This window comes from Ptiloglossa arizonensis, chromosome 2 (assembly GCF_051014685.1).
Source record: "Ptiloglossa arizonensis isolate GNS036 chromosome 2, iyPtiAriz1_principal, whole genome shotgun sequence".
NCBI classification, from domain to species: domain Eukaryota; kingdom Metazoa; phylum Arthropoda; class Insecta; order Hymenoptera; family Colletidae; genus Ptiloglossa; species Ptiloglossa arizonensis.
This window is the reverse complement of record NC_135049.1, coordinates 16972357-16999172: the sequence shown is the minus strand read 5'-3', so window position 1 is coordinate 16999172 and position 26816 is coordinate 16972357. Positions and strand designations below refer to the sequence as shown.

General features: G+C 36.1%; 1 protein-coding gene across 13 annotated transcripts in view; it reads right to left on the bottom strand.

Moving 5' to 3' along the window:
- Tlk (Tousled-like kinase) overlaps positions 1-26816 on the bottom strand; it is a 69392-nt gene that overhangs the window by 1790 nt on the left and 40786 nt on the right. For 5 of the 13 annotated variants that reach the window (XM_076305667.1, XM_076305668.1, XM_076305666.1 and 2 more), the window contains 12 exons: positions 4530-4620; positions 4154-4416; positions 3787-4020; positions 2447-2539; positions 1760-2221; positions 1443-1646; positions 1268-1359; positions 928-1075; positions 712-823; positions 447-585; positions 210-321; positions 6-113 (listed from right to left, as the gene is read on the bottom strand). In XM_076305667.1, the coding sequence (XP_076161782.1) occupies positions 6-113; positions 210-321; positions 447-585; positions 712-823; positions 928-1075; positions 1268-1359; positions 1443-1646; positions 1760-2221; positions 2447-2539; positions 3787-4020; positions 4154-4416; positions 4530-4620 (2058 nt within the window). Of the gene's footprint in view, positions 1-5; positions 114-209; positions 322-446; positions 586-711; positions 824-927; positions 1076-1267; positions 1360-1442; positions 1647-1759; positions 2222-2446; positions 2540-3786; positions 4021-4153; positions 4417-4529; positions 4621-4702; positions 5136-5164; positions 5317-5629; positions 6110-7403; positions 7541-8867; positions 10093-15465; positions 15612-26816 lie in introns of those variants that run through there. The other 8 variants (XM_076305674.1, XM_076305675.1, XM_076305673.1 and 5 more) reach the window with 8 other exon arrangements.

The following is a 26816-nucleotide window of genomic DNA, read 5'->3' as shown; positions in this document are numbered from 1 at the left end:
AATACCTTTGCTTCGTTGCTAACAGTCGGTTTATTTGCAAATTGAACTTCAGTAGCTTTCAGAATTGTATTTTCCTCTAAAATTGTAGCTTGAGATTGATTATGTCCAAAAGGCTAAAAGCATTTAATTCTTGTAGTTTAAAATTTGTAGAGTTGATATTGTATATAATTAAAAAAATACTTAAATAAAACTCCAATAATAAGCCATACCTTTTTACCATATAGACATTGATAAAATATAACACCCACACTCCATACATCAACTTTTGATGATATTTTGGGAGGATTTTTGCCAATGACAAAACACTCTGGCGGAAGATACCTAAAAGTTATGTAAAATATATATACCTTCTTCTTATAAATATTATTAATTAATTCAAATCTAGACAGATATAAGAACCTATGGAGCATTAAATTATGTTATTAATATGAAACAAATATACATACCAATAGGTACCAGCTCCTTGAGACGTTAAATCCATTCCATGGTCTGGATTGTAGTTTTCTTCATCCATTACTTTACTTAATCCGAAGTCGGTAATTTTTATTTCTCCGCAAACATTACCTTCAGTTAATAATATATTACCTGTGAAATTATAATGCTGTTAGCATAATTTGTATACAATTGAACGTTTGAAAACAATTGAAAATATTAGATTTTAATTTTACAAAATGAAAATACAAACAGAACTTATATATAAAAGAAATTTACCTGGTTTTAAATCATAATGTATGACTGGGGGTTTTATTTCATTGAGGTACTTTAATGCAGACACAACTTGCATAACAATAGATCTTGCTTCTCTTTCAGGTATAGTTTTATGCTAAAAATGGGAAACATTTTATAAAATATTTCTGCAGTATAATAAACCGATGTTGTATGAAAGATACGAATGTCGTTATATTAAAGGTATGTTAGTATACACACCTGCTTGAGATAAAAATCTAAATCATGTCCATCACAATATTCCAAGACAGTACAAAAGGAATTGGCATCAATTTCAAATACATCATACAATTTCACAACACGAGGATGATCAAGAGCTTTATGTATATTATATTCTCGTAACGCATGTCTGTGTAAAAAATGTTCAAGATAATCTAACAGAAGTATACTATTGTATCAAAACAACTGGATCTAACACTATGTAAATGTAGTGTGTACAAATAGTGTTTTAAATATAATTCTGTTATAACATTACACTTACAGTTTTTATCAATTTAATTTAAATAGTTTGCGCAGAAAATTTTACGTTCAAAATACTTACTTAATATAATTAGCTTTCTTATCCTCTTTCCAGTCTTTATTCAATTGATGAACTTTACAAGCGACATATCGTTGCTCTTTTAAGTCAAATGCCTACAAACATGAATTATTTAGATAGTAATTCAATAATTATTTACTATTATAAAACATTATTTTAAAAGAATAAACTGCCGAACCTTGTGCACTTCACTGAAGCCACCTTTCCCTAATAACATTAGTAGAAGGTAACGTTCATTCAATACAGGATGAGAGTTGAATCTTGATTGGTCCTCGTTATGAATACGTTTCAACTCTCTGATGTGTAAATTTCGTTCTCTTTCGAGTTTTTCCATTTCTAGCTGCAGATCTGCATCTTCTTTCTTCAACGCACTTTGTCTTAACTAGAGATTGAACATACACGAATGTACATCAAAATGATATTCACGATATACAAGAATGTTAGAGCAGCCAATAATAAATTTATAAGGAGGTGAAAGAATATAAAATTTACTACCTTGAGTATTTCGTCAGCTTCATAATACTCTTGCCATGTATAAGATCCAGGTACTGCATCTGGTTTCAAGAACGTAGCTTCTGTGCCATTATGCAAAGAAGGTTGTGGCTGACTACGTTTTCTACCAGTTTCACTATTTGATGGCCTCTTTTTTAGTAATAGTTTTTTCTGCTTATCAATTTCTTCCCGTTCAGTCGCAATTTCTTCTTGTCGTCGTGCTAATTCTTGAAACGCGTAACCATCTGTCCAGTTTTCTTGAAATGTTGCACCTACCCTCTGAGTCACAAATTGACCCAATCTCAGTCTATTTTGCATACACTTTTGCCTAGCCTCCTTTTTTTCTATGTTTGATTTTTCTTTCAGTAATTTCTTTACAACGTCTATACATTTATTTATATGGGATTTGTGCTGCTCAATCAGTTTCTGTTGATTAGTCATTTGATTCCTAAGTTCATCTGTTGTCTGAAAACAATGTACAAATAATCAATTATTGAACATACTTAAATTTAAAACGAAACGAATTTTACACCATTAACATTATCCATAAATATTTAATAGCATTAAATCCTAATAAAAAAATATTTAATAATAGTTTTAAGCTTTCTAAACTTTTTTCTTTTTCTCTATTTGTTGCTGACAGAAAATTGAATGTTTGTAGAAAGTATGAATTGTACACATTATACTTACTCTATTCAATTCATCAATTTTATTGTTACGTAATTCTAAATCTGAAGTGGCTTGAGTTTCAAATTCCTGTATCCTCTGGCAAGTAAGTTCTGTCTGGAATGCAATTAATATATTTTATGATAAATATAAACAAGCTACTGTAACATCTGATACATTTGTCAGCATAGTTAATAAATGCCAGATACCTTGCTGCACCCAGATAAATACTTTGATACTTTCATATAGAAAATTGATCAAGGTTCTAACATTAATATATGTTTCTAATAAAGTCAATACTACATGTTATTCGATTCTAACAGGCTGACTCTTTGGTTATTAAAAGTAAAATTACAGGATAAAACCCAAACGTATTGATAGAACGGAACTATCACACAGGCAGCAAGGAAAACACCAAAAATGTATGCATAGTTTAAGGAATACATGTAAATATAAAAAACGGTAGAACACTGTGTATTTTACGTTTTTCTTTTTCCCAGAATAGGTAATATTTCATACATTAAGTAAACTTGTAATTTACTTGTTTTTGTAACAAAATAGAATTGTAATCAAGTATAAGAACAACAAACATGCACACCTGTTTTTATTTTAACAATTAAAATGAACTTAAAATTAAATAAGTTTAATGACTTAAAAGTAAAACAAGAATTTTGGACTAAGGAGTGATATTACAAGGTAGCCTGCACTCCTATGACAACAAATGGATACAGTGCTACAGCCCTGTTAGAAGTTAGCTGAATTTACTGCAAACATCTGACAAGAAATGCCCATTATAAGATTAATTTTCAAAAACGAATAAAGCTGATTTATGATCTATCTTTTACATAAAACTGCAGTAAGTATATTAATAATAAAAAAAATAAAATAAAATAAGTATATAATATTCACAAAGTATGTAATTTCACAATGTATTTCATATTTCCAGTGACAAGATATTGCAAAGAATTAATATTTATGCTTTTAAACATCTGTATCCTTTAAACACACAATTTTTTCTACATACATGTTATTAATATTGATTGCATCGAAATTCCATTATTTAACAATAACTAAATTTGAAAAAATTGAACTTCCAATTTAGATTATTTAATGCAACCCTTATGGTACACTTTTATAGTAATATTTGTAACTCCATTGTTTAATAATAATTAAATTTGAAAAAATTGAACTTTCAATTCAGATTATTTAATGCAACTTTTATGATACCCTTTAATAGTAATATTTATATGTAATTTGAAATAATCAACTTTATAAATGGGGAAATAGAAGATTCAATTTGTAAACTGAATTTTTGTAGGCCGTTTCTTATAAAATGCTTGCAGGAATTACCAAATTTTGCTTACATTTGGGGTGTTAGTCTTCGCTTGCCTGACCTGGCTTGTCCTACTGAGGTTGGTAGGCCTTACCTGCACCTGCTTGCTGACCATCGAGCCTGCAGGTTGTGTCGAGGCTGGTGGAGGAGGAGGTGGAGGTTGAGGATGAGGTCTTGGCGGCTGCATCAGTGAAGAAAATTCTGCCACTGAAGAATTGGGTGTTGTTACTTGCGGTGAAAGGAGTTGTTGAGGCGATGGTGGATACTGTTGAAAAATAATTAGAGGAAATATCAGAAACAATATAAAGACAAATGTTCTAAAGGTATAACAGTCACATCATAATTATTTTATGAAAATATATTTGAGACACATAAGTGTGTGTGTATGTCATATTTACCATGGGATAACCCTGTTGAGGAGAGGGGCTTTTAGCACCACCGTGCCGAATGGGACTATTGCCCAAATGATGCTTTGGAAAATATTCATTGATCTTTTTATTCTCAAGGGCAGCAACGGATCTAGAACCCTTACTTCCTACAGGTCCTCCTGTAACTCCTCCACCTCCATCATCAGCTTTTCGCTTTCTTTTTCTTTCCGAAGGAGTTCTTGGTACCTTTTCCGGAGTATTCGGGTCTACCTCCTTATCACTATGTGATGAGCCTATAGTTGTATTAAAGTTATTGTAGTTGTAAAATAATATATTGGAGATTCACAAAATATTTATTTAAACAATTCTTATTGTTTCTAAATACAAGGAATATATACTAACTTACCAGTGCTCATGTTCGAATCTTGACTATGAACCGACTGACCAGAGTTTACAGTTGATTGGGGTGCCATCTGAATTTGTGACCCAGCAGACATCTGAAATTAAGAAACACCGATAAAAAAATAATGTTTAACATATTTCTTCATGAAGAAATATTGCAACAAAATACGAACAAACCATTACAGTACTAACGGAATTAGGCAAATACTGCTCAAAACACCGCAATGAAGGGCAAAGATCATGTTATGTACACTTATTTTGTACAATTACCGATATTGAAAAACTTAGTATACGCTTGTTTAGAGAAACAACATGGAGAAAAGTATCGTATCGCGAATCAAGATTCGATACTTGTAGAAGAGGTTACACTTCGAAAATCGTACCGGCGTATAAGATATTGGCCAACGAAGATCGCATGTTATTAAAAGATACGATTTACTGCAGGAAGAAACTTAAAAGGATAGAGAAAGACTAACAAGGAAAACAGAGAAGAGAAGACGAATAAAGCGTAAGTGAGAAAGAAATAGGTTTAATAAGAAATGAAAAAAGAAAGAGTGAGAGTGGAAGACAGTACAAGAGAGAATAAGAGAGAATAAGAGAGGGGAGAGAGAGAGAGATAGAGAGAGAGAGAAGTGACACCTTCCAGGATAGCCTATGGCGGAGCCCCATAGTCGTATTTGCTACTTGGATTAATAGACAGTATGTCAACCATAGACACGGTTTCGCGCACAATTTGTACGTAAATGTCAATAGCACCGTATGAACAAAATGTGCGATATATGTTTAGAGCTAGAGGAATCACGACAAAATGGAGGACCCTAGCAGAGGGGGGCGGCGAAGGGCAGGGAGTTTACGGGGCTAGAGAAGAGGGAAGAAGGAAGGCGACGGAAAACGGAGAGGGGGGTGGAAGTAGAGAAGCAGAGAGAATGAGAGATAGAGAAGGGGGGTAGGAGGTAAGAACTCGATGGCAGAGGAGTGGTTGGATCGGGAACCACGGACGCATACCGCAAGGGGGCAGTTTTACTCACTGCTTCACTTCTGAACTCTGGTCAGGCCGGCTAGTTAACTGGCTTTCCTATCGTACATACTTTTCTACATACGCACCAAATACAGCCACTAGGCAAGCTGGTTTCGATTAACAGCAACGATAACCGCGATGACACACTACGTCACCAGGTTTGTGACGTCGATACCCCGATAAATTACGCACTCTTATTATTATTATCGGCGGCGTGTCAGCCACGTTTACTCTGCGCGCGGTTAAGAACCCGGATTAATGGTAAGTCCTCATGGACGCGGTCACGCGTTTGCGCGTTTGCCAGGCGGAACGCACACGTTCGAATTCCACGCTCTGTCACTGACGTGCACACGCTGCTTGCGATTAAAACATCACTACCGCAAAGCACTGCAAATATGGATGAATCGTTTAAAAAGTTGCACACCTCGACTCCTTGTCTTTTCGATGCAACTTCTGTTCTCTGTTTTTAAAACTTCAATCATGTTATAATTCATACATTCTCGCCAAATTCACGTTTGTTTAGATACGTTATTTTTCTAATTATAATATACTAAATTTTAATTAATGTGCAACAATTGAAAGTAAAACTGTGTCAGTAATCAATATGTGTATCGTTAAAGCATTTCTATCGCAGGAAGTCCTATTTCTATTTTCGGCATTAAATGAAATACCGAATCTTGCATCGTAGGAAAACGAATGTAGAAAAAGAAAAAAGCGGTACATTTACATTCTAGTTATTTATATTCAGTTTCTGTTTTACTAAGATTGTAATGCATTATTCGCTCGGTTGATAAAATGATACATTTAAATTATATACTGGGTAGACAATAATTGCACCGAGAAGATAAATTCTTGTAATGTTATAAACTTCGAACGTTTCGTATTCTTAATGCGATGTTTTCTATAACTAAACAATGATCTTACTGCTCGCCTCCTTTTTGTGTTAATGCAATATCGCACACTTTTAATTAAACAATACGATAGATGAATTATAAGTTATAATGATTGTTATACACTCTAATAACCTAATAAATTAAATATATTATATAATATTTATGTATAGTAATGTTTGTATGAATGAGGGGTTTACGAAAAAAATTAATATAATATATTTTATTGCGTAGTATGGTGGTAAAACGTTACCAATCTAACCATTTTGTGGAAACAGAAAAAGATGAAAAGGAAGTAAACAACAATTATAAGAGTATCAATATCAAACTATAAGGGCCATTTTGAAGTTGTATTGGAAATCTGTTTAACAACATAAACGTATACAATTCCATACGAGAAATGAGTCAATCAATCATCGATCGTATTATACACAATGAACATAATTGTTAAATAAGATTTCGAATTTAGAAGAGGTTCTTGGAACCATAGTAGCATGTGTAAACTATAATTTCACTTAACATTTGTCGTACATGTTTAATTTTGTGTCAGTATTGGTATCAAAAAGATCAAAAGACAAAGGACAGAACAAGAAAAGGTCAATATACGTGAAATATATGTAATTGTGAGTGGCAAATCGCGAAAATATCCATTGTCATGTAAAAAATTGATGTGTTCACGTATCATCAATTAGAACAACGATGAATTCCGAAGATAGGATTCATGGTTTACGGATATTTTGTTTCACTTGCTCGTACTTTATTAAACATGCTAAAAATCCAACAAGGGATAGGAAACTTCCTTATCGATGAATCAATGGCCGTGCCCGGAACTGGGCTAGAGGGCCGGGGAATCGTTCCTCCGGCAGCGATTTGCTTTTAAGACAGTCCTGTCTGTATTTGTGTGCTTACGTGAGTGTGCGTAAGCATTGCTTGCAGGGAGGTTACATGCGAAGTGGTGTCATATACGAACCCAGTGAATCGGGACATGCGGATTTTACAGTGCACTCCTCTAACCCTGACGATCTGGCTCCGGTATGGCCATAACCATGGAGTCGTATTGAACGATTTAAACGCCGCACATAAGCTATCTTTCCGAACACACACGAAGTTGGCTCACTTCGTGTCTTCCTCGGCAGTGCAGTTCCACTTGTAAAAGTGGCGTGCAGTTAGCTCGCCGGGTAAACAGCAACAGCACCAGCAGCACCGAGTGCCGTCAATGGCCACGATAAACGGCATTACGCGTACGTTTCACGGGCCACAAGCGAGCCAAAAACCCCGGCGTGGACTCGCCTAATCGAAACGGAACTGGAACTGTCCGACCACCGTGCCCCGCTCGCAAACTACTATCTAGCGGAGGTTTCTCTTTCTCCCTTTCTCGCTTACTCTCGCACTCCCTCTTTCCTTTCCTCTCCTCTTCTTTCCTCACCACTCCTATGTACGGCAAATGAGCAACGCGCGAGATTCCGAGATGCGGCAAAAGGTGCAACATCCATCTCCCCGCGACGGCGCTACCGCTCTGCGATCACAACAGACAGAGAAGAAAGAGAAAGAGAGAAATTGGGAGAGAGTGAGAGAGAAACTAAGAGAGATCGAGAGACCCATGAGAGGAAGCAAAGAGGGGAAGAGGAAGGCAAACAGAGGTTAGTGAGCATGGTGGAGAGGGATGGACGGTGAGTAAGTTAGAAAGAGAGCCGACTGACTGAGGGAGAGGTTTTACAGGGGGAGGGTCAGGAGGGGTAAAGGGAGAGGAAAAGGGAGCCGGAGGGAGGCATATGAGACATTCCTTCAGTGAACGGGTCGACCGAGTGTGAGTGCAAGCAAGCCGGTAAAATCGATGTGGCGAAGTGTGGCTGTGCCACTACGGCGTGCAAAGGGTGTGTGTATACCCTGTATGTGATCGGTGGTCTGCCCTGTGGCGTTACTTCGTACAGTATGTAATACAACTCACGGTATTCGTTATTAAATCATGTCAAATGGAACGAAATATACGTTCACATTAAAACGTTTTCGCGATAATGTTAGATTGTATGCATAGATTTTTAAATACCTCTGAAATTACAATACATTTGGAGTAAAATTGTTGTGTACCACTTTCTGTACCTTTTAACGCGACACTGTAGACGTCTATCTCTATTACTGGTCTATGTATAAAAATGTTATACATATTATTTTTCTTTCGTATTGTTCTTTTTTCTCTCTTCTTTTACTTTTTAACGTTTTCACATAATCCTTCAAAATATATTTCAGCTTGTTAATCTGCATAAAATCCTTTCACGATGCATCGTTATATTCAAATAACCTTGTCGTATAATATAACGCGTTTTAAGGAACATAAAATTCTCGGTGTTAAAGATCTTGGTGAAAAATCATCTTAATATAGTGTAAGTATTCGGTGATGAATCGAAGAATTTAACATCAATGACAATGTACATACCCGGTGAAAATATATAAGCCCGTCGAAGTATGTCTGGAGCCGAGTTGAAACACTATTTTAATCAGTAGAATCTTGTACCGATTTGCACGATCATGTAAGGCATCGTGTACGTAGGATGGCACCTGTCTCGGAGTCGAACGTAGAGCGCCCTCACAGTGGTTCCACTAGTTACGCTCCTGCAATATGCCGTGCCGACGCGTGCTTCAGCCTGTGCGAGGGCGTATTGGCGAGATATAGTCCCAGTGGAGGGGATTGAAAGAACCAAGCGTACGTATGAGATGACGGCTCGACAGACGAGCATAACCGGTCGGACGGGAGGGCAGGCGGGAGAGTATGTCAGGTTTAGGTCGAACCGCACAGCGTTTCTCAGTAGTCGCGTTTCTATACTCCGATGGTGCGGTTGTGTCGCTTTCTTCGATGTGTCTCTTGATTTTGTGTATAATTTGTACTTTGTTTTCACGATTCGTAATGAACTACGTTTTTATACATTAACAATACCATCGATTAGTCACAAATCACTGTGATGTCCATCATCAATTCCTATTTTTGGCTTAAGAACGGTTCTGCGAAAAATCTTGCACACTGACATTTGTGATTACGTATAATCTTCCTGTATATTTCTTTGGTTTCTATAATTTGATATTCTGATATATAACTGTCACATCTTATTACGTATTTCTACTGTGTATATCTCATATTGTAATTTGAACTTTTATTATCTTCATGAACCTCGGACAGAACTATGAAATATTCAAGCATTAAGTAAACCACCAAAAGATCTTGCCATCAGAATACTTAATATGTACGTTTTTCACTTTGAATTCGACACAGTTGAACAGAGCAACGGAATGCGAGTTCTTTATATTGATGCGAGACGAGAAAACGATGAGCAACGTTGCAATATTTCGGAAGCTGTGACAACACCGCATCAGCATAGTGTTTTCATCGTTTGATGGATGGAATAATTCCATACCTAGACGTGATTCTTTAATCAATATACGACGAGTGTACATAAATGAATGTTTGTTTGCACATAATATTCGTAACGGCTTCTGTACGATAGTTTTCACGTCAAACCATTGAATATAGGATTTAATTGTTCTCAATGTAATGTAGAAAACGTGTTGCATAATTTTCGTATGTTTAAAATTGCAAAGATTCTATGCATAATAAAAGTGTTCCGAAATTTAAGAAATTCATATACTGATATGGATAAATGGACGAATTATCTCTTGATAATGTTTAAACGAAGTTAAATAATTTATTTGTACGAAACTAGTGTTTGGATATTATCTTCAAAAAAGTTCAGTAATTTTATTTGCGTTGGAAGTTGATTCACGTTTAGAATTAAATATTTACAAAGCACAAAAGTAACAAACAGCAATTATACGAGTAAAGGGAATTTATAATCCGTGAAAAAGATCGTGCGCGTATATCGATGTCTGGCAATTATAAAAATAAACGGAAATTAATACTACGGTAAATCAAAGTAAATGAGATGACTCCTAAAAAATATCTGAGAATGAGACTGAGAGAACGTCGAGGCAAGAAACGTCTGCAAAGAGAACGTGGATACGTGCACGTCTGGCTCCTAGACCTTGCAATGCCATTCGATCGTAGAAAACAGAGCGGCAGTGGCAACAAGAGCCACGGGTGTTTGACGTGACGGCAACATAGCAATGACTATCCCCACTCTTTCGTAGAAGCAGCCACTGTTTTCTCCTCCATACGTTGGCTTAGCCTCCTCCAATGAACTCCCAATAGGTCGCACACTCATTAGCCCAGTCGCGCGCGATTCTCTCCCTCTGCTCCCATGATGCCGCTTGTCGCCGGCCGATCAGCTGGTCGGCCACGCGGCGTTGCCTCGTTGCTCGGCTTGCGCTCTGCTCACCGTTTGGCCACGCGGTTTTCTGTGTACACCGTTTCAGAGAAGGTTAGGTACGTTCCGATATTCCGTGTAAATGGCGTATGCGCACTGCATGTTACAAGGACGAGTTCTCTGATCTTGCCGAGTTGAGACGCCTCCCGTAGTACAGTACGATCATTACCTAACGTTTGGATTATTTTACTTTTTTTTTAAACATCTATTTTAACACTATACGCTAGATGTTTTCGAAACTGTTTTATGAAACAGCGTAATGGAATTATACGTTTGATAAAATACACGATCGTGTAACTTGTACTGTTCGTGTTTAAAACTCTTCGAGTTGTTGTTTGTTGACGGATAAAATTTTATTACAATAAATTTCATAAACGTACAAATGTCGTACAGAGATATATCGGGTGTTCCAACTAACTTTATAGCCTGAAATATTTTCTCTACTTTCAGTACTTCAAAATGTTTTTTAAGTCATTGCATACTTTTGCTAGAGTCATTTTATGGTAAAAGTACTTTCAAATGTAGATGATAAATTAAGGCGAGTTTACAATTGAAGGTTACCGAAGGTTATTGCTCCATTTTCAATTAATATTCAAATTTTGTTTTTGCGTTTTCCCTTCTTTTATTTGTAACTGGTTTGTTTCAAACGCGATTTCTCTGATTGAAACATCCCGCTCGATTTTTTGAGATCTTTGGAACAATTTTGAACAGTACAAATTTTTCAGTTGTCCAGCTTTCGATTATACTTTTCACGAATGAAAATCATTTCTAGTTTTTTCTCATTTCTGCTGTTTATTTGGACCACTTCGAGTCCACGACAATCGTATCCAAACATGACGGAATAATACTGATCGAAATTAACAAGCTAAAAGTTGTTCATAAGTAAAAAGCACTGTGATTTTTAGATTCCTGGTACATTATTGATAAATGTCTGTGTTAACAAGCATGTGATTTCTATAATAACATTAAATGATATAATGCTTCCTATTGACTTGGAAAATCATGTGATCTATTTCGTTTATGATTGACCTTCATTGATCTTAAATCGTAGACAATTGAACTCGTTCTAAAAGTCGTGATCTGATATTATTTTTTTCGCTGCAAACATTTTTTCCTTTTTTAAATAATTTTCAATTATCAATGTTCAAACTTTAAGTTTTGTAATTTTGGCAAGCATTTAATTAACACTTTCGTTGTAATCTCGATTTATGCTGTTATGATACAGTGTACATTATACTGTTTAACAGTGCTAATTATACTTGATTAATTTTAATATACTCGGTTCAATGTCGTGGATTTTAATTGAACTTTTCAAAAACATTTTGCACATAACATTGGTTCTTCTTTTTGTTGCAAACCACCGTACTTTCTGTAACTGTGCACTTTGCATTACCTTTCTGGTATGTTTATATTTTGTTAATTTTTGTTTTTCATATCCGAAATTTTGCATCTCGATTTTCATTGACTTTACACCTATCGTTTCAGAATCTTTCAAACAATTTATTATCCTCATTTTCGTACGACAAGTTTCTGCAATTGTAGCTTCAACAAGATTTTTTAATGCAAAAATGTATGTTGGACTTTTACGCCAAATCATGATGCATAAAGTTTCATTTGCATTTTGTCACTGCACACAGCAACGAAGTAGCTTTTTATCAGTTAATCTGTTATACACTGATAAAATTATGTCAAAGAGTTTTGCTTTGATAAATGTGCCAATCGTATCGCGATGATTATATTTTTTTCCTTTCGCAATTAATATGTTTTTCTTATTTCTCAGAAAAAATTTTTGTATAATAATTTGTTAATTTTTGGATTGTAACTTCCTGTGTATCTCGTCCTCTATTTTCTCAAGCGACGCCTTTTACACAAACAAGTAATGATTCACACATTCTTCTTTCTCAATTGTTAAATCTTTTCCGTATACGTCTAAGATAATTTATGATTTATCAATGAATAAATTATTAATAAATACAATTAAGTATTAATTGGCAAATATGACAATATTGGCTACTTTAGGTTTATTTATTTGAACTTCTTAAGAAACATGATTACTAACTTGTAGCTTTGTAATCAGTAAATGTCCATAATCCTATATTTGGTACCTACTGACCGGAATCTGTATACTGCCATATTGAAAAAGCAGATCAAAATCGAAGAAGAACTTTTCGAAAAGTTTCCTTGACCGTTTTTCTACCGTGTTTCGAATCTGATGCAACTGTTACGAAGAATTCTTAATGTTTCTATCTAACCTGTTAGATACGAAATTACATATGCTTCGCTGTTCGCTACGGTTATAATTCCTAAATACGTTATAACCTTGCGCACTGTATGCCGAAATATATAGTAAAACTAACATGTATTCGCACAGTGAAAGTATTTATTTTGAAAGTTAAACCACAATCGTACGTGCTAATCTACATATAAACACCAAAGCACGTAATACGATCTCCCTGTCTTCGATCGCATGCCCCGTGGTTTCTTATACTCCCTTCTGCGATTTCTCGTAAATCAAATATTATACATATAAAAGAAATTTAACGTTACGTACAGCGGGGAGCCGAAGAAAACGATCCCAAGGGGTACTATCATGTAAAGAGAAATGTTTCCCGATTCCGGTCGCGGAACTCCGTTTCCTTGTGTCCAGCTTGGCGTGTTAGAAAAGAATCTAAATTCAATACCGACCAATAGATGACACTCTTCGTAGATCTCGCTTAATCGTGTGTGCGTTACAAAGTAAGAATAAAAATTCTAACCAATAGGATTCTTCATTTCTTTCAGAATCCATACCCGCGAGCTGTTATGGGTTCGTACGCACAAACGTGTGTTTTTCGTGGCTGAATTCGAGCCGTAACGTTGTTCCATATTAGCTCCATGAACGAACACGAACTAACGAAGTAAATAACGTTGTAGGTAAAGAGCTCGCGAGTCTCCTGGCGTTACCAGCTTAGGAATCGGAGCGTACGGCGGCGCCACTTTAGATCCTCTACATCGGGGGGTCGGAAAACTACGGTCCGCGGGCCAGATCCCAACTTTTTAAACGAATTTCACGACAGAATCACGAAACTACTTATTTCAGCATCGACTTAGTAGTATTGTACTGACGCAGCCGGGACCATTCGTTCGCATACTGTTGGAAAATCTTCGAATTGAACGTAACCGTTTCTCGTGCAACAGAATACTTCTCGCTGATTTGTCAAAAATTTATACACAATTTTATATTATTTTTCGTTAATAAAAACAAACTAATATACATTTTCTATTTACCTTATCAACAGCGTCCCTCAATTTTATTTCTTAATTCACGAAATCTAAAATATTCACTGTCTAACCCATCTCAGAAAATGTTTGTCGTCCCCTGCTCTACACCGACTCGTTACAAAATGGCTGTCAGATACGCAGTGCTTTTAAAGCAGATTGAATTCATTCTCGCAGCTAGGAATTAAATATATCCGATACAACGAGACAATATGTTCTCGATTATCGTGGCGTATAAATTTCTACAAATATTCGTCTATTATTAGTCAATTACAATTTACAAACAAACAACCACCCGAAACTGATTATTCGAAAAACGAGAATTTCTGTTTTGTTCGTAGTGATTAGATTTGTATCCACTACGAATCGATAACTCGTTTAACAGTGAAACGTACCCTTTGGTTAACTATACAGTGTTAGGTAACTGTAAGCACTCCGATAGAAAACGACGATTGATCTGTAAGCTACGCATGCTCGTTAATTTACATAACTGACCACGAATAAGTTTCACCCGCAATCAATGTAGATTTCGAACCTGACGGTGAAGAATTTCTACGATCAACGAATCGAAGTGTACTTTTTTATCGTGTTACTTCGGTTAGAAAATTTAATTAGAAATAGAAGGGGACCAAACAGGTTGTATACACCGGAACTACGATTAAAAGTGGCGTCTTTCCTTTTCTACTGGAGGAAATTTTAAGATTTTTTGCGAATTGATAGCAACGGGCTCGCCCTTGGAGTGTTTAATAAATTTAGGCGTTTCTTTCTTGTTTTCTTCGATTTTCCGCGCGTCTGCGCAGGCTGCGCAATCTATCGAGCCGTCGTGTCATTGAGTTCTCAAATGCATACGCATATGTACACTACTGTCCATAAGCACCTGGACATTTAAATGTTCTCGATTATTCGAAAGCCAACGAATTATTATTGGAATCGTAGGATAAAAAGAAACGACTCGATGGGGCAACGTTCAAATCGGGCAGTTTTGGAAAAATATCTTTGGACGAAACTCAAATTTTGAAGTGCTCGGATGCAAAAAATATTATTCATCCGGTCCGGAAGAAAACCTGTCGATAGTAATTTCATCGGTACACAAAACAATAATCCAAATATTCTATAAAACGCGTGAAAATTAACTAGAATAGTTGTGAGATACTTAAGAAATAAAAATAATTATTCAAATTATTTTAGAAATTGTTCGGTAGAATCAGACAGAGAAATCGGAATTGTTCAAAGTTTAAAAAAGATTTTTTTTTTTTTTCAAGTTAAAAAAAATATGTTTTAAAAAATACATCGTTACCATATTATCGCGGTCAACACGAGCCGTTTTATTTTCCACAGATGTACGAAGGAGAATATTTAATTTGTTAACTATTATACGAGTTAACTTCGATACGATGTTTCCACCGACATTACTTTCATCGAAAATTATTTACATTATAGTAACGTTAATACGGTATTTACCTGAGTTTCCTAAGTGTCCGGGTACTTATGGATGGTAGTGTACATAATATACAGGGTGTCTCTAGATAAGTGCCGCACGAAATAGTTGCTCAGTGGTAATGTAAGAAGGCTATCCTTAACACGTTCCGTGCCGTATGGGTCGCGACCCACGATGGACTTTCCGTATAGGCTGCTTGTAGGTTTCACTATTAAGAGAAACATTATTGTGAAATAATTCGTAATAATCACTAACTGATAATTCTTCAATTAGGTAATTACTTAATTCGTAATTATTATGTTTAAACGCAATTATTCGTACCGTGGGTCATCTATAACCTATGTCGACGTAGCGAGCTTTGTTTTACTCGTGGTAGCGACACCCATTGGGCGTGAAACTATTGTCGAAGGTATCAAGAGGGAGTGTCATATCTCGAACGAAAGTAAGAATCTGGTACGATTAGAAAAACGACAATGAAGTGTCGCGAAATTGAAAAAAGAATGGAACCACATCGACGACCGTGAGGCGACGTTGTCAGATATGTCACAATGATCGGTGAGAACGTCTGATGCCCAACTTACAAGAAACTGTACGATAAAACCAGCAACATTTCTCGACGATTGTTTTAACAAACTTCACGTGTGTGTATACCATGGTCAATCATAGTAGATCAGAGTACTTATAAATTGTTCGAACGAAAGTATTTACGTCGTTTCCTGGCACGTTTTTTTTTCTTTTTTAATAGGTTACCCCTTCTTCTCGATAACGATGATATTTGTGAATTTGTAAGTATTATGCGAAATGTTTTACAAATGTTTTCATATGAATTATGTTGGTTCATTGATGAACTATACGAAGTGAATGGACAGTAGTATGAAATTGGCGCTTGTACGAAACACTTTAATTGTTTCTTAACTAGGATAATATAATAGTATCGAAGACAAATTAATCGAATTGATTTCTAATTAAATTAATATAATTCTCGTTCGAGGATCATAAATCTAAGGAAAATTTGGCAAAGTCTTTAAAAAAAAATAATTACGAATCGTTACAAATGACTATTGCTTGTGCAATAATGAAATTAATAATCGTTCGGTCGCTTCAAGAATTTTTATTCTAAATATATTTTAGTTGAAAAGTTTCTGCCCTCCATTATCTAAGGTCATCCTTGATGACACACAAAAGGATATATATTATATAATATTTTGAAAAAAAGAGTATAGTTAACGATTGGGAAGAAATTGGTATGTAATAGAACAAAATGTAAATTTAACTTTCAGTTATTCAATAACACGTGGCTTCTAGATACATACACGTGTGTGCAATGTCGAGAACATGAAACGTGACGGAAACGTATAATCGAGAATAAATATTAAATAAAAAAAAATCCGGAAGAACCACGATATAGCAAACACAAAATTAATTGCTTATTTGCAATGTAACTCGTGTTTGTTAAAACACGTAATTCTTCGTTCCTGAAATAGTACATGTTGTGAGAGGTTATCGGATGTAAAAACCAACGACTTGTGAGGTTGCCATTGCACAGAAAATAATGTAACCCTGAACAAATTGTTGGTAATAGAAACCTACCTAGTTACATCTGCGTTGAATTTTTTCTTGTATATGTACATTTCCGTCGCGTTAAGTTCTCGCCATTAGGCACATTGTTGCGTGTTTGCAACTTCTTTTGTATATTATCGAAGATGATTCGAATAATGGTTGTATATTTGTATATTTGTATTTTGTATATTCGAAGATAATTCGAAGATGATTCGAATAGTTTTATTTAGAATTAAAAATTGTTTGAATCTAGAATATCTAATTTTAATAATCATAATAATCAAAAATACTTTCAAATGAAAATATAGTACTCCATGAAAGAAAAAATACACTACTACCTGGAAAGTGATCTTGACAAACTGTAAAAATGATATTTATCAAATTCAATATAAAATAATGACGATAAGAAGTATTTTTATTTTTTCTGGAAAATGTTCTATCGTTTAACAGCCTGTACCACTTATCTAAGGATATTCCGGATAGAGAGAGGTAGCTATAATTGCATATATCTACTAATACGTAAATTGTCAAGTTGATTTCATAAAACTTCCTCTGGATATCGTTCCAAGGATTTTCACGATTTATACTTTCGACTCAATTTCTATACTTTGACGAACTTGATTATAATTGTTTCCGCAGAGATCAAGCTTTCGAACAACCACGATTTTTATACAGCGTTGTTCGTATTTGTTATTAATTCCGTACAAGCGAACACTTTACTCGTCGAAGTATTCGTTATAAGCCAAATTGTGTTTTCTGGATGCACATGCATTCCAAATTGTTCGATTTAATTTTAATTACTATAATTTTTGTAATTTAAAAAAAGAAAGGAACCAACTGTTCATCAAAGATCGGTATTTGGAAAATAATACATACGTATTTATTATTCCAATCAGTTTTTCAGTCATATTATATTCACCCTTATGGATGCAGTGGAACCTCGATAGATGCAACTTTGCTAGTTGCACGCGAACCTCGTTTGTTGTGCTTCGATGACAAGTGGGAGAAATGGTCGCTTATTAACAAACGAAATTGTAAATGTTCGACGATTACACGAGATGCCAAGGATAGTAAAGATAAGTAATGTGTCACAGATAATGGAGATAGTGTCCAAGTGGGGCTTCTTATTAGATTGGTTGCTTCGATAATTGCACGAATGTTCAGACTTGTTTTCCTGCATCTATCCAGGATTTCCTGTCCACTGAATTAAAAATAACTTTTCCATACTGCACAAACACGTTGGAATCGTTGTCAATCAGCTTGCGCATTGAACCACATTCTATCAATCAGAAGCCGACACGCGCCTACGCATTTATGGTAGTGCGGACAAGTTCTTTTTTGAGGTCACGTGTGTAGCAATTTCCCTAATAAACAATCGTGGAAAAAGATATCGTTGAAAGGAAAATACGACACTGGTCGTCACAGTTGTAATTTGAATTGGTAATCGACGAGTTTCTCTGCACATTAGTATTAAATAGTTAAAAATACTTCTAATCACGACGTTGCACGACAAAGTCTCCTTCTGACGATTCACTTGCTAACCTATTGGTCAACGATAAAATAACACAGAACGGTACAAACCTGGATCTATGTAAAAAGAATAATTCAATAAACAAGTGTCGATATTTTCACTAACCAACCGACGATGAAACAGAAAGCTTTGTACTTTTTATTCAACACCGAGTAAAAATAGTAAATAGTCTCACGGTACTCTTTAAGCGTTAGTCCCGTTTTCGTGTTGGGAATAGAATGAAATTGCTCCAAAAATATTTTTTTACGCAAGTACGAATTGACAATATCGCTCGCACGATATGCGTCAATTAACATTGTTGGAATGTTTCTTTTGATATCTGTTATCGCTCGGATCGATTTTTTCTTAAGTGTATCGTGTAACGGACCGAAAATAACATTCAGGGTGGGACTCGTGTATATGAACCTTAACCGAACACTTAATGTAGGTAAATCAGTAACGATCGAATCCTCTAGTTCGTCTCTGTGGCACTAGATGGTTACCGCAGGTGACTTTTCTGTCGCGATCGGAAAAAAGAAATGTGTGCGTTCGTTGAACGTCGAGTAATTTTTATAGCGTATAATAAAAATATGTACTTCTTTAAACATTCCAACGGTCCACTTACTTGCGCAGACGTATCAGCGTTTACGTTGACGAGACGTCTCGAATGAAACGTACTTACAATGTTAGTGCGTGTTAATTTAACACATTCGCAGCCGCTGACGTAATATTACGTCTTTTCGTAAAATATATGTAGCTGTTTGTCGCTGACGTAATACATACTACGTCTTTTCATGTTTGCAGCGGAGAGGAAACGATATTAATCTACGTCTTTACGATTCTGGTAACTATCGAACAATACATTGATTTCGAGCCGATTCGAATTAAGCGAGCAGACTTTGTACAATTGAATCAACGTATTTTATACACGTGTAAAGATTAATGCGATATGTAATCATAAACGAGAACTTTCCCCGGACGAAAGTACCCATTGTACGAATAGTATACCGTGGACGACTTTCTTTTAGAGTTTATACTCCAAATAAAACTAGATGTTATTTAGATGTAAAAGCGTTTTATTTCAACATCGCGGGAATAAATGCAATTCAAAGAATTTACAAGCAGTCTAAATATCAATATTCCCCCGAGTTTATCAATTTGTCAATTTTTTCTATTTATATTTGTAACGGGTGAACGTATTGCAATTTCGAAATACATTTCTTCAATCTTATCCCCGTTTTAACGATCGAACTCTGTGGTGGTCGGACGTAGGATCAAAATCACCGGCTGCGAAAGTGTTAATTTCCTTAATTAACGAACAAATATTCTAACTGTACAAACACGTACAAACAACATCTGAAATATCCTTGATTACTAGTTATTAAGAGTATTTAGAATGACTGCAATAAGGAAGTATGCAAGTGACACAACTACTGGAAACACATTAAAGGAAAATGTAAATAAAAAATATTTTAACGGAATAATTGTCTTTAAGTATTATTTCATCGATTTTGTAACGTCATCGTTCCTTAATGTTTCCATTGAATTTTTAGTAATCGCTGTTTATAATTTTTTGAAGAAAACCTTTCACCTTTTTGTATCGTACGCGAGGAATTATGTCGATGCATAGAGAATTAAAATGAAATTTTTAATTTTACCGCGGGGGGGTATTTTTGCACAGGGCGTCCCAAAATCGTGCAACAAGTGAAAGAAATGCAATCCGTCTCCTGAGAACACGATACCGCGTAGAAAGTGGAACACTAATTATAATCATTCTAAATATCTCTGTTGTTTTCAATGACAGGGGAAATGTAGGAGAAAGCAGTTGTTTGCCACGAGAGGTCATTTTTTTTTTTAATTTTTCGAGATTACTCTGTATTTTCTAACCGGATAGTATGTACATTTTTGAACACACGAAGGGGTGCAACGAGACGAGTTCAATCGCACAGTGCGATTGATTGTTTGTATCGTGTGGTTTAATTATAATATTCAACCATATACAATATTTAATTGTATATTTAATTTAAATGACCTTGAACCACTAGACTCGCGAGATGAAAAAACATTCCTGCCCGTCAGGAAAATGATCTCGAACCAAAAACAACGGAGATATTTAGGATGACCAAAATAAATGGACTCTGTGTACATATATCGTTCTCTGTGTACATTACCAGACACAAAAAATATACCTAGGGTCTGACAAATGGAAGAATCGACTTGGCTAAGGGAAGAAGTTCCAGGGACGAGAACCCCCACTACTGATCAAACTCCTCCAGTCTCAGTCGTATCTAGCGAAGTATTCGAAACGTTTTACGATATCGTCAAACAACGTTACCACCGACTTTGTTTAACCTTTCGTTAACAATGTTTGCCATAATCGTTATCACTATTATCACTATTACCTTTACCGCTATTTTATATATTTTATACATTACCAACTTATCCATCTATTCGTACACGTGAGAATAGAGTCTGTTTTCAATTCACAGTTTAACGGTTAGACAACCGTTGTTTCATCGAGATCAAAGCAATGTTTTGTTCGCGAATTCACGGATGATAACGGTTACTCAAGTATCTGGAAACACGTACAGTACCGATAAAAATAAAAAAACAATTCAGAACTTTGTAAAATAAAGAATGAAACGACGAACGTACGTTAATAGATGTAACAAATAATAAATACCTTGTGCGAAGTATAACGATATTTGTACACATCAATTGATTAGAATCGAGTTCAATATGCGTGAAAGCATATTAGAATAAATTTAGTGTCCAGTTCAACAAAGTAATACTTATACGAACAATGATCTCGTCGCGCTCGATCCCATCGCTACTTGCATCGAATGTTGTCGAACTCTGAGCATCCAAACTGTCGAGCCGAGGCAGGAAGGGGTCGAAGAGTTCCCCTCAACGGAGCAACTGGCGGGAGGTCTACCAAGTTGATTCTTTCATTTGCCCGACCTTAGACACATGCGCACAGGCACTGTACAGTTAAAGGCGGATTCACATTATCCAACGGACAAACGCCCGTCGAAATATTCTTCGATCGGTTTTGCATGGAGGTGCAGAGCGAGGTTCCTCTTCGAGTCACGGGTTTCTGTCCTTCTTTACGTCGCGTAGCTTACCCCCACCACTTTAACTGTATCTCATTCGCTTTCACTGTTTCTCACTCTCGTCCCCGGCGTACTCAGAGGTGAGCGAGGCGAAGATAAATAAACAGCTCTCAATTCCTGGAACACCAACCTGTCCCTCTTAGGCCGCTGTCACACTTGTGTAACACGCAAGGACACGATCCAACCCCTCGCGGTCCTATGTCGAGTCTGACTCGACATCTTATTCCGTTCTAACAGGTATTACGTCGAAGTTCATCTCGACATGGGAGTTTACGCTAGTTACGAAATGTGAGTCACCGATGTCGTTCCACCAATCGGAAGCGTACGCGCCTCTGTTACACACCGTTCTAGTTCCGATTTGTTTCGGACCGATACGCATCTAGATAGTTTTCACTATTATTTTATATTTTCTTACTCGCGTCCGATATTATTCACGGGCAATAAATTGGTTTAAACAATACGGAATACGTGTTCTGGGACTCGTAGACGGTGTTAAATACTCATTGCATAATTGTACACAAGGAACAATTCCGAAACTATAATCGACGTTTGGCGCGAAATATTTGTGTATTTTAAAACTTGTGTACCCAATCAAAGAAATATTTAGATAGATTATTTTCCTGCCAACTGGTTTAAAACTACTGGTAGGCAATTATTGAATATATTGTAATGTATTCCATCATCACTATTTTCCTATTGGTAGGTCGTTACTTCGTTCAACAATATTGTATCTCTCGTAACGTATCTTATTTTATATTTGTTGGTCTCTCGTTAACCACGTACTACTCGTTTAACTTAAAATCATACGTTCGTGTTTGGTATCATTTTCATCGTGAGATCCTCGCGAATCCGATCAAAGCGGTCTCGTAATGATAAAGTGAGAAGTATACAAATTTGACTTCGTTCGATGACTCGTTTGTAACCTGAGATATCGTTGGTCGCGTGTCGGAGAGATAACGCCGAGACTCGCTTGGTAGAAGCAGTTCCAGGAAGTGGTGGGGATAACTTTGTAACATCTTGTAGGACAAAATTTGTTCCAACTTGAGGAACATTGCTGTGTTATTAACCCTTTTACTACGATACTCCATTATAGTGGCTTCCCACTAAACGATCGTCTGAGACGGTACGATACCATAGTGGCTTCTCGTTAAACGATCGCCTGAAACGATACGCTACTATAGTGGTTTTCCACTAACTGACTATTTTGGATGGAGAACCGCTTTAGTTTTTTTTACGTACGATGTTGACAACTATCGTGAATAGTTTATACCAGAAAATTGTTTATATCGTTACAACACGATTTATACTTAAAAATATTGAGTTGTCCGGAAAATTCGCGCCGAAAAATGCTTGTGGATGATAGTTTTTGATATTTTTAACATCTCTGCTAATTCGCGTGTCGTCCAGCGCGGATTATTCTCGATTAGTGCTTTGATCCGATCTTCATCAGTGGTGGAGAGTCTACCCGAGAGTTCTGGATAGTCAAGGTTAACATCACCGACTTTAAACCTAGCAAACCACTTCCGTACAGTTCTTTCAGTTATAGCATCTTTATCATAAATAGCACATATCTTTTTTGCTCCTGGAGTGGCATGTTTACTTCTTTCAAATTCAAAAGCGTACGAAACTTACAAAAATTAACGTATCCTAACTGAAATATCACATTTTACAATTGTTTTCAATCGTTCTAATATATTCAGACCTGTCCTAATGCCATCTATCGAAGATCGGCACGAACTTTCCGGACAATACAATAAAACAAAAGATTGAACAGAAAATGTAATTCGAAAACCTTCTGGTGAAATTTAGTTCGTTTATATAGCACAGTTGTTTACACACTGTAGTTTGTACCCTAAGGTTGTTTCGAAGCAATTTATTTTTCATCAAATGGCACAACTTGCAGAAGTTGTGCGATAAAGTCCGATTATAATAATAATTAATCCATAATAACAATGTACATCTTGCATCAAATTTTTTCACAGTTAGCAATTAAGTGCTCTATCGAAGTACCTTTATAGTGGAGATAAGAGTATTGTAAATGGAAATCTTGAAGGATTACCGTGAATAAAAATTCAGAGAATTTGAATCGGTGATCACACAGTTGATTTTCCGTTGTCTATTTACCGATCGTGATTCTTACGAAGTATAATAACTTTCGAGCAGTGTGACTAACAAGGTGCGCTAGGGTTCTATCATGCGTGAACCACAATTGATAGCGTATCTCGAGTGGAACGTATGATGTAGCCTGATTATAATGTCAAGCTACCTACCCGATTGCAAATACTATTATTGTTTACTTTTAACAGAAAGTAAATGATAATCACTTGGAACTCGACAGGCATTATTCCCAAATTCTACCGTAAACAAAATAAGATTATAAATCGATGAAAAGAAAATATTTTCACAATTTTACCACCTACTTAAGAAAAGTTGCTGTTAATTTTCGACTTTAGGGGAGAAACCACTCTTTGTATCAAAGTCATCCATTTTAATAGGTTGCTCGATAAGTTTTATCGATTTTATTTATTTATACTGTAAATTACTTAAAATAGTTAAAAATATTTTTTTTTTCAAAGATTTTTTCCTACTAATTTACAGATCGTTAAAAAGAATACAACTTTTGTTCGACATATTTTTCAATATCTTTTGCAATTTAAGAGTTATATACGTATAAATGAGTGCCTCTATAGAAGGTGGATTCTTTGTTGAATTCGAAAAATTACAGCAATCGTTAGGTTGGATCAATAATTTGTGCAAGGTTTCAAAAAATCGAGGTATGACAGTTCGCGATGTTTCCTTATTAGTCCATCCGTGCATCGCGTGCGGTGAACGCCCTATAGGCGTTCAGTGAGTACGCGTAAGAAACGCGATTGCTGGATTCCCGCACAAGGCTTGCGCCGCATAGTGCGATTTATCTTACAGTATTTTCTTTCTTACTATTATTTTATATTCTTCTTTAGTATCGATAAATACGCGAATTATAATCACTAACAATTCATTTATTTATAATGGTAAGTATTCGCAGATAAATGTAACGTATACCGTTAAATAGTGTAACGAAAAAAAGAATTACTCATTGTACGTTTAATTACGCTGTTAGTCGTTAACAAGATGTTCGTGCAACGTAAAAAAAACGTCGACACATCGGTTTAAACATAAATAATTAGCCTCAAATATTAATCAATACGAAAGTTACGATCGATGAATTAACTAACACTAACCTCTCGTACTTGGCGTACAATAAATCACGAAAGTAATAATTAAGGATAGATCCAAACATTTTTCCTCTCAGATCGTATATACATATGTGCATCCAAAGCAGAAATAATTTGTCCATTAGTAGACGACAATTTTTTAATCCCGAGTCGTATGTTAATATCCAAATAAAAGCATTTAATTCGGTCGCGAAATCTGACGAATATTTTTCATTTCACGTACGAACGAGTTAACCTATAAACGCGTTTTACTCACGCCAAACTGACGGTCGGTAAAAAGACGCCCGTCTTGTACGATAAGACCCGTTCTCCCTTCGTATCGTGCACCAGATCCTTGTGGATCGACACCTGGTAGGTATCTGTCCAACCAAGAGTCCGGTCAACATGTTCGCGACGAACAATCGCGTTAAACAACGGCCATTCAAGGAAACGCGAATGTAATTGGAAAAGTATAGAAGACGAAGAGGTAAACGGATAACTACATTAACAGCTTGTTAAGAGGATAGTCTACTAAGCGGATGAGTAATCACATAGATGGACAGACAGCTGTCTGGGTGAATACGCAAATAAGCGGATAGTCGAGTAAGCGATTACGCGCATAAGTGAATGGAAAGATGTACAAGATAAGTAGATAAACAGACGAATACACGGACGGAGCCAAGCAGCCAAGAGGAAGGATCGAGTCGGTTAGGGTCGGAGGGAGGAGGGGCCGTTTGCGGGGACGTGGGGGGCATTTTCTTTGCTCGCTCAGGCGTCGATATATCAGCAGTCGGCGAGAGAAATTTAGCGTGGCGGTAAAAGCGGACGGTAATGCAGATTGCGAGTTGAACTCTAGGCGGCTTCTGTTACCGCGTTGCACTATATGCATGGACTGCATTTCCCGAGTTTTCGCTCTCGAATCAACTACGCGTCCCGCCCGTCGACCATTTTCTTCTGTCCGATTCGTTCCAATTCGCTTCTTCGCACGGATTAACGTCTCGTATATAACGTTCGAAGACGAAAATAGAACATATTTTTACATTGTTTTTGCACACATAACAATAAAATCAGAATTCTCGTAACCACTTCCGACACCCACGGAGAAATATAAGTTACGTTCGAGAAGGTCTAATTCGGATATCGAGTAACGCGAAAACTCGAGTACCGAATACTCAATGCGAACTTAAAGAAAATTATAAAGTTTTTTCCGTTCTTCTTTTTTTTTTTCATGCTTCGAGAAATCTTTCCGAGTACGAATACTTTTCTTACGTATCCTCGTATATTTACCATACATTCGGAAGTTTACGATCGATTCGACACGCGATTATCTCGTAGATTACTTTTATCTAAGAGACATAACCGCGTTATCGTACGATACACAATAATTATTGTAGATTACATAATCGAACCAAATTTGTACAACGTGTAATCGCGAAACACCGACATTCCGTTGATAAATCGATTACGCGTTATAAATAATTTTTCCCAATAAGTGTAATATCTAATACCAAAAAAATCTCCTTTTCTATAATTAGATATATTATTACACGCGTTTGGATACTTGTTCAATTCGTGTGCGACAATGGAATCGTAACGGTACGATTTAAATTAATCCCAACAATACGGCAAAGCGTAAGTAATCGAGGTACTGGATATCCATCGCGAAGTATAAAAACGTATATCGAGTTCAGAAGTGAGGCCATTTGCCGCGACACAGAAATTGTTCTCTTCTTTCTCTCTCACGAGAGAGAGAGAGAGAGAGAGAGAGAGCTTTGTAGTAATTTATTCGTTATTAATATGAAACATTACGAAACGATTAACTTGTACTTTCAAATTCAACAATTTGATACATGCAAGTCGAGTTGTATGTGACAATAGTTCGTAAAGAATGTGAGTTACGATACCAGTTTCGTAGTGTGGAGAATGATGTGGCCACGATGGCCATCGAGAGAACTGGAAAAACACTCGCACACGACGGGAAGAGGTTACAACTTTTC